Source organism: Cebus imitator, unplaced genomic scaffold (assembly GCF_001604975.1).
Source record: "Cebus imitator isolate Cc_AM_T3 unplaced genomic scaffold, Cebus_imitator-1.0 Scaffold334, whole genome shotgun sequence".
Lineage (NCBI taxonomy): Eukaryota > Metazoa > Chordata > Mammalia > Primates > Cebidae > Cebus > Cebus imitator.
In genome coordinates, this window is record NW_016107649.1 from 1,785,242 (window position 1) to 1,801,515 (window position 16,274).

At 39.3% G+C, this 16,274-nt stretch overlaps 1 protein-coding gene across 1 annotated transcript in view; it reads right to left on the minus strand.

Moving 5' to 3' along the window:
* Positions 1-872: 872 nt before the first annotated feature.
* Positions 873-16,274, minus strand: part of ADGRF1 (adhesion G protein-coupled receptor F1) — a 44,115-nt gene continuing 28,713 nt past the window's right edge. Inside the window, exons 11-17 of the mRNA XM_037730152.1 lie at positions 14,359-14,547; positions 10,934-12,307; positions 9,227-9,268; positions 7,479-7,538; positions 5,875-5,928; positions 3,133-3,199; positions 873-1,780 (exon numbers count right to left, since the gene is read on the minus strand). Coding sequence (XP_037586080.1) covers positions 1,707-1,780; positions 3,133-3,199; positions 5,875-5,928; positions 7,479-7,538; positions 9,227-9,268; positions 10,934-12,307; positions 14,359-14,547 — 1,860 coding nt within the window. The 3' untranslated portion in view covers positions 873-1,706. The remainder of the gene's footprint in view (positions 1,781-3,132; positions 3,200-5,874; positions 5,929-7,478; positions 7,539-9,226; positions 9,269-10,933; positions 12,308-14,358; positions 14,548-16,274) is intronic.

Below are 16,274 nucleotides of genomic sequence, written 5' to 3' on the forward strand. Positions count from 1 at the left end.
CATTGCCCTGACAAACACTAGATTTACAGGCTAATCTCAACACACAACCCATTCAGGGCTCTGCTACCAGAGCTGCGGCCACAGTCCTAGGCAAGAATCAGATTTCCATCAGCCATGCCCTCTAATTGTTGTGGTTCCATAGGAAGCTACCTGAAAAATCCTCTCTCACTATATTTGAGGTCAAGGAGCAGACATTCCTCCTTCTCTCACTTTTGGGGGTAGAGAGAGAAGGCTCAGAGATCAGTTTTCTACAAGGAAATCTTTCTCATAAAATTCTCTGTTGACTTTTATATATATTTGTGGGGCACAGAACCATGTAACTGGTCTTCAGTCATTTCCTTTGAACATCTCACTTTCGTATTTCATGTGTGCTGTACCTTGGTGCCTTGTGAAAATCTAACTTTGAATTTCTGTTCGGCATGCTTATTTAATCCACCACCATTAACTAGAAATTCCCCCAGCTGTCTTTATTTGCATAGCATGAAGGCTTTCCATGTCAGGAGGCTAAGAGACACTCCTTAAGCCTCTCGAAACTGCAAGGATGAATCGAAGGTTTGGGTTCCTCTGGGAACTATGGTCAGGGCTGAAACTCAGGAAGGTGAGCAAAATGTGATGGAAATATGGAAGAGAAGTGTTGCTTCATATCGTATCAACTCCCCTGCTGCTCTGTATGTCATCCAAAAGTGGCACTGGCTATATAAGAAAATAACTTCCACAAAGTGCCTACAGTGTATTATGAAAGAAAATAAGGATGTTTTAAGGTATCTCCCTGAAAGTTCACAGTCAAAATCTCTCTTAATTTCTCTATTACATATAATTCTGTGAGTGGTGAGCTGTGTAACTGACCTCATAAAGATTTATTGGGCTGTAGGTAATTGTCAAGGCTTTTATGGGCTATAGAAATGGTCTGGAAGACAAAAGTCCTAAAAATCTCCAATTCCCCTTAACTGACTTCAAAATCTTTGGCAAGTCACTTTACCTCTCTGAGCCCCCGTGCCCTCATCTCTACACTAGGTCTGCCTTGACACTGTACTTTGCAGGGCTGGGGACCAGATGAAAGTGCCTTGTAAAAATGAAAAATGAAAAATGCCACATTACATATCATCACATTATTATGCTTTCTGATATTGTTACAAAGCTATCTGAAATGGAAGCTTTTATTTTATTTCTGATTAACTTTCAATGTTAAGTGATGAAACCTAAAAAGCAAAAGCAAACATAAAATTCAACTGGAAAATTTGAATGAGAAATGTTTTTATCTTTTGGAAATTTTCACTAATAACTTTTTCCCACCTTCCCCCACAAATAACTTTTTAACAAGAAAATGAACATGGCCTATTAATTTACCTAAAACTTTTTCATAAAATTTTCTTACTCCAACCCGGATGATTGGAGATGCCAAGTGAATAATGCTGTTTTATGAAATAGAAACCATATTTTGTGGTCAAGGTACACAATCTCCAACAAAACCCACTGTTCTGCATTTATGGAGCACTTTCTTTGAATCAAATCACATGGAAATAAATCTTTTCATTTAATTGAAGACAAAAGGGAATAGCGATTAAGCCACTGAGACATTCTTGTTTTATTCCCAGACTCCTAAATCAGAAAACCCAATCTAATACTGAGCATAATTTCTTCATTGGCATTTATCTTTAAATGTCAAGTTATTTTGAAATGTTTTTCTTGATTTTATGGTTGCTTGCTTATTCAGTTGAGAAAAACTGAGTTAGCATGATGTCATTGGAAGACTCTTCAGTATGAGAAAATGCATAATGGCCTGAGGAGGAAAAAAATGATAATAATTATTGCTACTCTGTTGGAACCAAGCATGAGACCAAAATGAAAATTAGCATGTGGATTTTTTTTTTTTTTTTTTTTTTTTACAACTAGGAGCAGTTTTAGAAGTTTGTCTAGGAAAAGACAAAAAAATGTTGGTGGAGAGGAATAGCATTTCACTGACACCCTAGAAGCTTGCATTTGTCAAGTATCTCTTATTTACGAAATACCATGTTTTTCAAATATTGCTGGGAAATGACACAAAGTAGATTGAGATCACAGTATGTTATTGCTGGAAGAATCTTAGTAATCTCTTAGCTTCTTTTTTTTATGTGAGGAACAAATGTCCCCCAAACATAGAGACGTATAAAAAGCACTCAAGCTGACTGGGGACAATGACAATGGAACCCAAGTGTCCTGGATGAGCACATTCTCCAGATACTTGAACTTTATCTGGAATTTAAATAATTTTCATGGGAATATAAAATGAGTTTCCCATTTTCCTACATTAACTATGACATTAACATAACTGAAAGTGAAATGGGACTTGATCTTATGTATGACTTCAACTTAACTTGTAAGGCAATGTCTCCTCCTCTACTTCCATGCTCCATCCTTCTCTCTTCTCCAAGAACACTGTGACTATTTGCAATGCTTAAATACTGGTCTTGCAGCTGCTGAATAGCATAGACTTTAGTAACCGCCAATCAATGAACATAGGGCCAATGCATGTCACAGGTGGAGGAGACAGTGCTCTTTCCCTCTTAGCAGGTGTGGCCCCTTCCTGCCTAGGGGCATTTTAGGGAGGAGGACATGTGCAACATCAGGGCACAAACACCTGGCTACTTGTCCACTGTTCAGCAGCTGGCACGAGACGGGTGATTCTCCAGTAAGGACACATTATTGTACTTTCTGATATTGGTACAAAGCGATCTGAAATGGAAGTTTTTATTTTATTTCTGATTAACTCTCAATGTTAAGTGATGAAACCTAAAAAGCAAAAGCAAACATAAAATTCAACTGGAAAATTTGAAAGAGAAATGTTTTTTTGGTGTTAGTCTCACCACACTTCTTCCCCTCAGGGCCTCAATGATCAATGCCACAGGTTTACATAACATCTGACTGGAGATAATTTGTGATGAAATCACATGTAAAAAACTCTGGTTCTCCATGAGCATCAAGTCGCCTACGTTGTTTGGTCAACATTGAGCACAGTCCGGATGAACTCTGAACTGGCTGGCTGATAATCCCACGCTTCTCACATGAGTTTCTTAGATGTTGCCATTAAATTTTCTTCATATGATATACTCCCTTTTCACACCTTTTATAACCTTTGGTTTTATTGTAACTCACCTTTGTTTTGCAATGGGTTGAAAGGCTTTGAGAATTTGAGTTTGGCAGATAAATCTGATGAGTTTCGCTGCACAAAAGAAAAATGCATCATTTGGACATGAGCAGTATTCTTTTACTGTTGATCTGCATTTCCTGACTTCCTGATGTCATTAGCAATTCTTTATTCCATTTTCATAGGTGTTATTCTTTTTTCAAAAATTTAGAGTGGCTACTTTCTCACTCTTTCTTCTATTTTAATCTATTTAAAATGCCTAAAAATTTATTCCCAACTGAATTTTGTGTTCCTGTATATTTTTACAACTTCTAACAACAAACTGGAAAACAGTTTTAAAGGCATCATTATCCCTTTTCATGTCTATGCTTACATTTCTTTGGTTCACATTTGTTACTAGAAGAGAAACCCATTGGAGGAGAAAGGAGGAAAAAGAGTGTTCCTACTAAAAATGGTTCCCAATAAAGCTTTGCTTTACCTTTGCTCATCTTAGCTCTCAAACCTATTTGTGAATGACACTTTGGTCACTGTTACAGAGGCTATATAGAGTTTAATAATTTAAAAGCTGAATTATCAAATGAAATATATTTTTTAAATATATATTTATTTTTGTTAAAAAATAAATATATATTTTTCCATTCATTAGTTTATCACTCATTTATCCATTAATTTACCATCTTATATTGAATGCCTTTGTGTGCCAGATGCTGTTCTAGGCACTGGGTATATTGGAATAAGTTCCATTCCCTGCTACAGTGTATGCCACAAATGAAGCAAATCAAGGTGAGAGAAACAGGTTCTTATTATATGCAGTAGGTAGACCAGGGATGGTTCTCAATTTTCACTGGTATTAAGCCATACTGAGCTCTGGGGGAAAANAAAAAAAAAAAAAAAAAAAACTTACAAAAATAAGAATAAAAAAGATTTGAAACTTTCAAAGCAAAATAAATAATTTTCTAGAATTCAGGGCTCAGCAAAAATATAATGCTATAACCCTAAAAAAAATAATCCTAAGGTCAGGGTTCATGGCACTTAAAACTGTATCCTGTACCATTTGGAGATAGAAATCTCAGGTTGTAACATACTCAACATGCTTCCCCGTGGTCTGGGAAGAAGCAGCCTCCTCCGGTGCGTGAAGTTAAAATGGGTCTAAGCAGTTGGCCAAGTAATAGACCCTGAGTTACTAGAACTCAGATGTAGGTCTGTAAATCTATTCTTTGTGGAGGGGCGGGGGTCTGTCGAGGCTACCAGAGTCTGTGTCTTGGAGAAGAGTTACAGAAAACATGGATAGGGACAATGGAGGGTCAAGACAGGGACCTGAGCATGGAGAGGCTTTGGGGTCCACACAATGTGCTGTGGCTTGGAGGATGGTCCTTGCAGAGACTGTTGCTGGCTCCTCTTTCATTCCCTTCAGCCAGCTGTCATAGTCACTGCTCTGTTCAAGATCCCTATTTTATCCCTCCTTTAGCTATCTCTCAGTGGATAACCTTGTCCCCTACTTAAGAAAACAAAAAAGTATCAAGGTTCAAACTCTCAACATCATGACCCTGTAAACCAAAAATAAAATTCTAAGCCCCACAGCCAACTGAATGGATCCGCCTCTCAGCCAAGGAGATTTCAAAGAAACCTGAAAAACTAGTTGAGGTCATGATGGGAAGCAGGGGTCAGACATGTTTCATTGTACTCTCCTCCCTTTGAAGCTCAGGCACAGAACTGAGATATTAAGACTGACTGAACACACTCTGTAGCAGTAAGATACCAAATTCCATCCAAACTCTAGATAGCATCATATGATAGATAGTAGGCCCTGAAAGAAATCAAAGTATTTTACTGCAAAATATATTTATTTGACATATTTTTAAATGGCCCTCCCTGTAAAGCTGTCTCTTGTGGGAGAAATTTATATTCTGAGGAACATTCCCTTCCCTTTCCAGATCTTTTTCTGATCCTGGAGAGATTAGCTGAGGGTCTAGCACCCTTTAAAAGGTCTGAATAGAAAACATCTCTTGCATCAAAGCGTACCTACCTGTAAGACTTCATCTACATAAAAAGAACCTTGGTCTACACAATGCCTCAGCTTAATCCAGGAACTCCTTTCTATTGATTCCAGGTCTTTAGGTAATAACTTAACCCTTTCAACCAATTGCCAATGAGAAAATCTTTGAATCCACCTATGACCTAGAAGCCCTCCTGCCCCCACTTAGAATTGTCCCATCTTTCCAGACCAAATCAATACATACCTCACATGTACTGACTGATGTCTTATGTCTCCCTAAAATGTGTACATTCAAGCTGTAATCCAACCATCTTGGGCACACATTCTCAGGACCTCCTGAGGCTCTTTCATGGCTCATGATCCTCAAGCTTGGCAAATAAACTTCTAAATTGATTGAGACCTGTCTCAGATACTTTTTCATTTACAACCCCAATCTCTCCATGTTGTTCCTCCTGCATCAGTGTGGTACTTCCTGTGCCAAGCTAAGGAGCTAATCCCTCCATCTTGAATCTAGCCACTCCCTCTGTCTTCCCAGGAGTCATCTTCTGCCCATCATCCTCTCTCCCTCACTTGTTTTTAGACTCTCTCTTCACTGAATCACCCCTCCCAACATACGAACTTGTCACATCCTGGCAACTTCAACTCTAGCCTGTCACTACTGTCCTGGGTCTACTTCTGGTTACCACCCTCACTAATTTTGCTCACAAGTGAGTTTCTTGGCAGGAATATTCATCAAGTGTTATCTCTTTCTCACCTGTTCATCAGCAGTCATCTGGGGTCCTTGGGGTCCTGCTTTTTCGTTCAAACTCTGTAAGAAAATTATAAATGCACATCTTTTCTTCTGGAAAAAATGTATATTTATTTTAAAGCAAATGAACCACCTAACCAGAAACAAAATCTCATTTTTATCACCGAATTTGGAAATGAAATTCAGGAGAAGGTACAGATACAGACACAGCAAAGCCCTCACTGACCAGTGCTGCCTTCTGTGAAGTGTCAGCACTTGATATTAGAAACAGAGAGAAACCGTCAGGCATTCTTGCTTTTGCTTTTGTTTTATTTTACTTGGGGGTATTTTTCTTTCTTTGGTTTTCAAAAGAGAAAAATGTTGACTTTCTGTTTTGTAGGGTGGGGAGTGTCCTGTCTCATGATATTCATTAAAGGTTTTTCTTTGATATAGTCACATGTGCTGTAGTTTTCTCCTTTTCTTAAGTGCAGATAGTGACTCATTAGTTTCACAACTTCTGGTTTGAGGGATTTTTAGTTCTTCCAGACATAAAATCTAAATCCCAGAATGTAAGAACTTCTGCTTTGAATAATTAGTCCAACATTTAATTTCTACAGTTGAGAAAATTGAAACTTAGAGATGAAGGGACTTTCCTAAGATCACAAAGCCAACTGGTTACAGGGTCAGAAATATAAGGGCAGGTCTGCTCCACCTGCTTACGGGCCAGTGCTCCCTAATTCACAGCAGTGCTGTCTGCTATAAAATGCAGACCAAGGAAGATTTTTTAATGCCAGTGGATCATTTCCTTATTGATTTTTATTTCAAAAGGCTCTATTATCACTTGTAAAAATCTCTAAACACCCATATAGGTTTGGATGCAGTTAAGCCAGTTGACTTTTATAAAATACAGAAATCCTCTGCCTTAGAACTCTTTCTGAAAGGCCCTCGGTGCGTTGCTGAAAAACAAAAGTCTAAAAAACATTGAAAACACAAAATATGTGTTCAAGTACTTTTGTTTCTAAATATACTGTCTTCATATGGATTATACTTTTATGGCAAAGAATAAAACAGAAATCCTCCATTTCCTTAAAAACTTGTCATTTTTGTAGACTTAAGAGCTAAGATTGCACAGAACAGTCGGTGATACTAGCTTAAAAAAGAAAATTATTAACACCTAATAATTTCATATATTAGAAGTTAACCAAATTTAAAGACAAGAATTTAACCAAGATCTCCCCCTTTACCTTTCCAGAGAACGAAAAAATGGTTTACAGAAGGTTCAGCAAGTCAGATGAAGAAAAGGGCCTTGCTAGTTCTAAATGCTGACAAGCAAGTCAGACTAAAGCAAATGCCTTTGTTCAAAGGTATTCACTCACAAGTCCCCACAGATCTCCATGCTTGAGCATCCTTGTAAGTTGCCGTGACTTCACAGTCATTCATTTAATCACCCATTCACTCAACAACTCTTTACTATCGCTCATGTGTCAGGCTGCATGTCAGATACCAGGAATATAACAGTAAAAGAAATTCAAGGGTTTACACAGAAGTTGGCTTGCAGCAAGACTGTATAAAAAGAAAAATGCAAAACTGGAACTTCATGCATTGGATTCATGGCAGTAGGAGATAATTACCTTTGCTGTTTGCTTCCAAGAACTTAAGGCAGACAACTTGTTGAACAGAAGTTGTCGCAGCTATAAGGGCAACAAAGAAATATTGAGGAGATACACATACAATCATACACAGACAAGAACGACTGCAGGTTGAAATGGTCATTTAATAGTATTATTTCCTAGAAGCATTTAGTAGATTAAATGGGTATCTGGTAGAAAGATTATTTTCTTTATCTCTTAACCCATAAACAAAACTAGAATTAAACAAAGAACGAAAGTACCAAATGCCATACTCATTCAGATTTTAGAATTAGTAGTTGGCAATAACTACTAAATTGAGGTATATCTTTGAAGTGAAGGGTTTCCTAATCACATGAATGATACAGACAAGGAAATTATTAATTATTTAGTACAATTAAGAAGAGCAAATTGCTTCTTTGTAGATGGGGTTTGTTCATGTGCAGAATTGTTACTGTAATTAGCAACAATTCTGCCAATTATAAAATATCTTTATTTTCTTATTAAAACAAAGACTGTATGTCTATTAGCTTACTGCCTTCACCCCACCCAACAGAATTGTTTAATGCTTGGGTTTATGAAACAAGCGTATTTAAAATTTTTTTCTATTATCTTTTACTTAAACTCATTATTCTTCACTAGGAATTTTATTTAATGTGAGAAGCTATTTATTTGTTTTTCTTCCACATATACCTTATTTTTTAAATTTTTTTATTTCCATAGGTTATTGAGGAACAGGTGGTATTTGGTTACATGAGTAAGTTCTTTAGAGTGATTTGTGAGATTTTGATGCACCCATCACCTGAGCAGTATATACTGCACCTAATTTGTAGTCTTTTATTCCTCACCCCTCTCCCACTCTTCCCCACTGAGTCCCCAAGTTTCATTGTGTCATTTTTATGTCTTTACATCTTCAAAGCTTAGCTCCCACTTATAAGTGAAAAAACACGATGTTTGGTTTTCCATTCCTGAGTTACTTCAGTTAGAATAATAGTCTGGGCCGGACGTGGTGGCTCATGCCTGTAAACCCAGCACTTTGGGAGGCTGAGGCAGGCGGATCATGAAGTCAAGAGATCGAGACCATCCTAGCCAACACGGTGAAACCCCGTCTCTACTAAAAATACAAAAAAAAATTAGCCAGGCGTGGTGGCACGCGCCTGTGGTCCCAACTACTCGGGAGGCTGAGGCAGAAGAATCGCTTGAACCAAGGAGGCAGAGATTGCAGTGAGCCAAGATTGCGCCACTGCACTCCGGCCTGGTGACAGTGCAAGACACCATCTCAAAAAATAAAAAAATAAAATAATAATAATAATAGTCTGTAAGGGGCTGTTTAATATTTACTGTTTAAAACTCTACAAATGTATACATTGATATCTCTTTCAGCATATTCTAAATAAATGAGCAGACTAATTAAAAGAACAAATGAGAATTCACCTCTTAGGAAAGTAATTTTGCTCTGGAATTACTGCCATACCATAATTTAAATTAGAAAAGCTAAAGGTAAAAAGAATTGCTCTTTTTTTCTGACAATGTTTACATTATGTGTTTGATTAGTTCTGTACAGTTTTATCAACAGTGACTGTTTAGTTCCTTTGTCTTCTGACTGAGCCTGACTTCTCTAAAAGCACAGAATTTTATTACAAAAGTACCATAGTCCAACCTCTTATTAATTGAATAAAGTCCTCAGAACAAAGGGAATGAGCCTTAAGATGTGTGGGATGGGGGTTAAAGAGAGAAATAAATATACATACCTTACTATCCAAGAGTATTCCAAAGCATAAGATAAAAAATCCCTTTTAAAAAAAAAAAGGAATAAATCACATGTATTGTATTTTTCTTTTCCAGAAGAGAAAGCATTTTTATGTAACACTATTCAATCACCCCATGTTGAAACTGTTTTCTTGCCTGTCTCCCTAAGAGACTGTAAGCTCCTTGAAAGGAAGAACACTGTGTGGTCTCCACAAGTGCATGGCACAATGCAAAGTACTCAAAAAAATTTTTTTTGTGTTGATGTATAAATAAGCAAATGACCAAGTGAATGAAGTTTTGCATGTGGAGCTGCATTCTCCCCTATTGTACCATCCCAACCCAAAACAAATAGCATTCTATCATGTCTGTATCTTAGCCTTTCTTTAGACTAGACATTTAATGTCTACTAAGCACCTATGATGGTGGCAGGCACAGAGATCCAATCATGTGGCCCAGTGGAGGGATTTGACCTATTTCAGCATCCTTTCCTTCCAGTGCAGGTCTTGGGGAACCCTTGGTAAATGTTTTGGTGCACCTTGAATCCTCCCCCAGGCATTGCTCCTTTGGTTGGTGTGTGTTCAGACAGTGTATCACGGTGAGACTGTATTCCTGCTCCCCAACAGAAGCTTCCTAAACTTGTCACCACTAGGGAGCATGCTCTATGATTGCCATCCATACTAGCACCTGACTGTTCACTGGTTGCTGAATAGATGGAGAACCAATTACTTTTGGGAAACACCTATTGAGCATTTGTTATATGAAAATTGCCGGACAATGTGACAGATGCTAAATTATCTCATTTAACCCTCACATTTATTCAATGATACAAGCATTATTATCTCTATTTAAAAGGTGAGAGAATTGAGGGACAGAGAGATTAAGCAACGTGCTAGAGGTCACACAGTCATAAAGTGTTGTATTTGAGCCCAGAGCTATTTAACTCCAGAGATCAAATGTTTAACCACCACTTGCCTGAGTCATTGTCTGAGGTGGTCCGGCAAAACCTTCACTGAACTGGGATTGAAGGCTCTTCCAGATTTATCAAAATCTAATGATTGCTTTGTCCACCTCCTCTCTGAACACTTCCTGACTGTGGCAAGGAAAAACCCATTCTTTGTAGCAAAGGTTAGCAAAGTTTTTCTGTGATCAGCCAGGCTGTAAGTACTTTAGGCTTTGCAGGCTATACAGTTTCTGTTGCAACTACTCAACTCTACCATTGTCGTGAAAGCAGCCATAGGCCATCTGCACATGAATAAGCATGGCTGTAGTCCAATAAAACTTTATTTACAAAAACAGCGTAGTGGTTGCATTTTGCTAGCCCTTCTCTATTGAACCCTAGAAAATTTCTTTGCGCTATACAGAGTCAACAAGTACTTATCATGTATTTCCCTTTCTCTGTTTATTTTTTCCCAGAGGTCTGCATAAGAGAAAGAGAACTGAGTCAGCAGCAAGAGGGATTGTTTGCTGTAAGAACTCTAATAGATTTAAAGCTCTGTAATGGGTTACTGAGGAAACCCCATATTCTGCTTCAGTATGACAGTAACTAACTAAGAAAAATATTTTTTTCTATTCATTCTTTCCATCAGTTTTTGTGATGGTCTTGATGGAGGCAGGGAGATGAGATAATCTCTGGAGTGGTTTTACCAACCTGAGTTCTCTACTTATTCCAATTACCTGACAATATAATAGGTTATTGTTATTGTTCTCACCTGGAATGCATTGAGTAAAGCAAAAACAACATGCCAAGCCGGATTCTGGCTGTCCACTATTGTTCCTATTCCAAAGCCCCAGGTGAGCCCTAGCAGAGGAGTCAGAACGAGGAGGCTTTTCCCCATGCGGATGACGGTGGCCTTGTCATCCTGACTCAGTTTCTCCCCAACAGCTGGCCTCCAGAGCTTTGTGAGAACCAGCAGCACCACAAGGAAGTTCACAGCCACAATAGCCAGTGCAGGGATAACGAAAGCCAGGAGTGGTTTGCTTCCACTGGACCAGTTAAGCCAACACACATCTTTCCTTTGGTAGGTATTGCTGGGCTGTGTGACGGCAATGGTGATGACAGATATAATGAGAGGGCACCCATAGCCCAGGCAGAATCCGACAGCCATCATCAAAGGCCAGGCCATGTGATGGAACACGAGAATGATCCGGTATGCCAGCAGGATGCCAAGCATGAGCATCCAGAAGAACAAAGAGAGGTAGAAGAAGTGTGTAAAGAACACAGCAGCTGTGCAGACTCCAGAAGGGTTCACCGTGGTGTCCACTGTGGCACCAACAATAAACCAGACATCAGCAATCAACAGGGACAGGGCTACATTCACCATGCAAATATGACGTGTGTGTGAGGTCTGGCTTTTTTTAATCTGCTTCCAAAACAGAGCCTCAATGATCAGGCATAAGATGAGACTTCCAATGGAGATACCCAGTCCCACGTAGGTGATGCATTTCACAACCGGGAGGATCGTAGTGGGGACAAACGGTGACATCAGCATGGAGAAGGAGGTCAAGTGAGTACATCGGCACATCACAGTGTCTGGAGTTTCATTCACTAGGTGGCAGCCTGCATCGCTCCACTGCAAATGACTGAAATCCCAAAACACACAGTGAGGCTGGCTCAGGTTTGACTCTATCTTGGAAAAAATCAGGAAAACTTCACTTATGGAATAGTTTTGAATAATCGTGGCTATCACAGGTCCATTGACCTGAGCATTTCCATTTTTGGAAACAGGTAGAACGTTCCCCAGAGTCAATGAGGCCATACTGATAATGGTTTCTGGAAGGGATCTCTGGAATTGGTCTGACCCAATTAACACATGGCCTCTGATGGGAATAGATGTATTTGGGGGAAACATTTCAATCTGATAGTTGTAACCCCTTTTCAGTTGGCTTTTGGTCACTGGAATCCCTCTCCAGTTAATGAATTTCCGAGAAAGATTCAGAGGAAGAGCTGTTGGAGGCACCAGAGTGCTGATGTTTTCCAATGTCTCTAGTAACCGTGAGCTGGCATGCTTTTCTTCCTGCAGTAAGACTGTCCAACTGGTTACTGAGGCTGAACTAAGGATATGATCAGCTATGTTGATGACATCCTGAAATACAAGGATGAAAGTCAGTTTGTGTTTTTGAGTAAACAGATAATGAGGACTAGGAGTGGATAGTCATTAGCATTAAGTATAGGAAAAATGCCCAGAGAATTGGCTCAGTTGTGAACCACATTAAAACTCATCAATTAAATTTAGCTCAGTTCCTCTGTACGGTAGAAGCTTTGGGCAAAAATCTTGGGTCAGCAGAATCAAGTAAGTCCCAGGGTGATCACCCCAGAGCATGTGTAAGCACACTGGGACTTCAGAACAAATGAGAAAGCATCCTGCAATTTGGGCTGCACATGTGCATTTCCTCTTCCCTGAGATGGGAAAATGACTGCACTGCTATTCAGGCTGAGGCTCAAAGATGCAGACACTACTTTGTACTGCTTTCCCATGTTATGTTTGTTTTGCTAACATCAGAAGTTCAAAACTCACATAAGAGGTGCTCAAATTTTCAGGTTTCTTGTTTACTAAAGTATTTACGTTTCTTGTTTCCTACTATAAAAAAAAAAAAAAAAAAAAAAAAAAAAAAAAAAAAAAAAAAAAAACAACTGTGAAGCCGGGACCCAGGCATTGAATTGTCATGGCTTTAAGGGTCAGTCTTAGCTTGAGAGATTCCTTTTCCAAGCAACTCCTTGAAAGTTGTTACTTCTTCCCACAGAACCCCTTCTCTTGCTTATGGGTCTGGCTCCCAGACATTCTGCTGTAAGCATCTGTCACTCCAACTGAGTCTTACCCTGACCCAACCCCCTCTGCCTTCTAGCCCCAGAATCCCATGATGTTCTACTTCTACTGTCCCTAGAAACCTCTGTTTTCTTTTGCTTTGTGTTTGCCCGCTTTGTTTTCACCCTTCATGTTATTTTTAGTCTTTTTGTGTCATTTTATTTTTGTTGGCTCTTGTAAACAACATGTGGTCAGGTTTCTAAAAAAACAAATTGGAGTATCTTTTCTTTAACTCAGGGAGTTTAACTTATTGATATTTAGTGTCACTTCTGAAACAATTTTCATCATATATAGTTAAGTATTATTGTGTGTTTATTTAACATACATTATATAATCCAATTTTGTAAAACATTATATCCTTTAATATATAAATTGTATACACTCAAAATGCTTGGAAGGATATTTATTGAACAAATGCTTATTGAGCATATGCTATATATCACTTTCATTCTTCTAGGCACTGAGGCAAAACCTAAAATGTAAGCAGTGTCTATTTTAAAGTGACCAGGCTACAGAATTTATTTTTCTTTTTGCTTATTAGCATTTCTTATAGTCACCAAGTATCATTTATGTAATTTTTAAGTTAATCTTTAAATATACAAACTAAACCATAAATTCCTCAGTTGAGAGAAAGTGTTACAAAGGGGGTTCTATTTTTTGTTGTTGTTGTTGTTTTGTTTTGTTTTTGAGACAGAGTCCCACTCTGTCACCCAGGCTGGAGTGCAGTGGCACGATCTCGGCTCACTACAACCTCCCACTCCCTGGTTCAAGCGATTCTCCTGCCTCAGCCTCCTGAGTAGCTGGAATTTTCGTCGACTGCCACAATGCCTGGTTAATTTTTTGTATTTTGAATAGAGACGGGGTTTCTCCATGTTGGCCAGGCTGGTCTCGAAATCCTGACCTCAGGTGATCCGCCCACCTCGGCCTCCCAAAGTGCTGGGATTACAGGTATGAGCCACTGCACCCGGCTGGGAGGTTCTTAAAATATACACTGTTCAAGTCTGAACTTGTGGCTACAGGAAAGAAAAATTATAGACTACGAAAATGTTGCAAAGTTGGTGCCTGTGTCACATAGCGCAACAGCTCATCCCCTTCTCTAAGACAGGTGCTGCCCAGGCAAACTGCATAGGGGCCCCTCTTTCTTCCTTTGAACTCACACTATTGATCCCATGAGTTTCCTGTATATTGCAGAGAAAGCAGTAAAGTTCATATGAGGACTGTTAGATGGCTTTCTGTCTTTTCCAGCAGTTCCCCATCTTTAAGGCTTTTTGTCATTCTTCCTACAAGATCCAGCATTTAAAGTGAGCCCTTCAAGCACTGGCAGACCATACCTCCATTGTTGAATTGGACACCTTGAAATGGCTGGCCAGTGACAGAGATGAAATATTGCCCAGAATCGACACCACCGAAGCCAGATTCCCCACTGTGGTTGATGGACTTTGCCGAATGATGACAGAAAGATTTCGCACCAAGGATGACACAGCTGCCTCAGTGGCATTGCCTACAATCATACTGAAATTCTAGAAGCAAAAATGGTTAGGTTCTAGAAAAAAATGACATGCCATTTTTCATCAAATTTAAATCAGATGTCTTGGCCACATAGAACTAACATTTGTATGGCATGTTCTAATATAGGATAATTACATAATGGCTGTTATTCAATGATTTCTATATTTTAGACATCGTACTAAATGCTTTACCAGGAATTCATTGATTGAATTATTTCAACATCCTTTGAGAGAGCTATTATTATCATTTTCATTTTATAGCTAAGGAAACCGAAACTTGAAAACATGTACTAAAAAAAATTTTCATATAAATTATTATTCTAATTATACTGAAACTCATGTTCAATGAGATTTAATGACCTTCCAAAGAGCAGTCAGCTGGAAATGTTAGGATAGGTCTATTGGTACTAATCCTATGTTATATTCACCATGCTACACTGAGAATTCCTTGTAAAATGGGAAGATAGAGAACATACATGGAGATTTGACCACTGGACTTGTGCCAGGACCATTTTGTCACTAGATTTGGAGTTTTGGGGAGTTTTTTGTTTGTTTGTTTGTTTTTTGTTTTGAGATGGAACCTTGCTCTACGGGCTGGAGTGCAGTGGCATGATCTCAGCTCACTGCAACCTCCAACTCTCAGGTTCAAGTGATTCTCCTGCCTCAGCTTCCTGAGTAGCTGGCATTACAGGCACATCCCACCATGCCCAGCTAATTTTTGTATTCTTAGTAGTGACAGGGTTTTACCATGTTGGCAGGCTGTCTTGAACACTTGACCTCATGATCTGCCTGCTTCGGCGTCCCTAAATGCTGGGATTACAGGCGTGAGCCACTGCCCAGCCCTAGATTTGGAGTTTCACTTCTTCTTTAAGTCTTCCATCTGCTTCTACCACACCAGGCTAACTTGGAAAGCAGCAAAGGAGGGCTGACCCCTTCCACTCAACATAAGTCAATCCCAGAGCCCAGGTGCCCCCTGTTTTCCTTCTTGTTCTTCTCAACTCACAATGCTGTTTTCTGTTCAAGGCACCTGGGATCTGCCTGGAGCAAACGAATCTCAATTATTGCTCATGTCCAGAATTGAGGCAAAGAAGACAAGAGCAAGAAGAGACCCCAGAAGCCAGCTAATCCAATCCCCTTCCCCAGTTTACAGATGAGGAAACCGAGATCCAGAAAGGGAGAAGTAAACATTCCACAGTCCCCCGATGAATACCATTCTAGGGTTTCCTACTGCAGCAGCAAAGTCTCTGGCTGGGATAGAAGTTCTGCTTAACATGGAGATCTACTTGCTGAACAGTATCTGTGAACTGGTCTTGGGGTCCTTCTTTTCAGTAACTTGAGTTATTCTGGTTCCTAGATATTTATTTCCTTCTTTATATCTACCTTGTCTTAATACTTGAAACTTCCTGAGAGCAACATGTGGAGGGCATAGCACCTGATATGTTTTGCTCTGTTCCCCACCCAAATCTTAGGTCCAGTTATAATTCCCTTTGTTAGAGGTGGGGCCTGGTGGGAGGTGATTGGATCATGGAGGTGGTTTTTAATGGCTTAGCACCATCCCCCAAGTGCTGTCTCATGATACAGTTCTCACAAGATCTTGTTTAAAAATATGTAGCACTTTCCCCATCCTCTCTGTCTCTCTCTTTCCTGTCACCATATGAGGATGCGCTTGCATCCCTTTTGCCGTCCACCATTATTGTAAGTTTCCTGAGGCCTCCCCAGGTATGTCTTCCGTACATCCT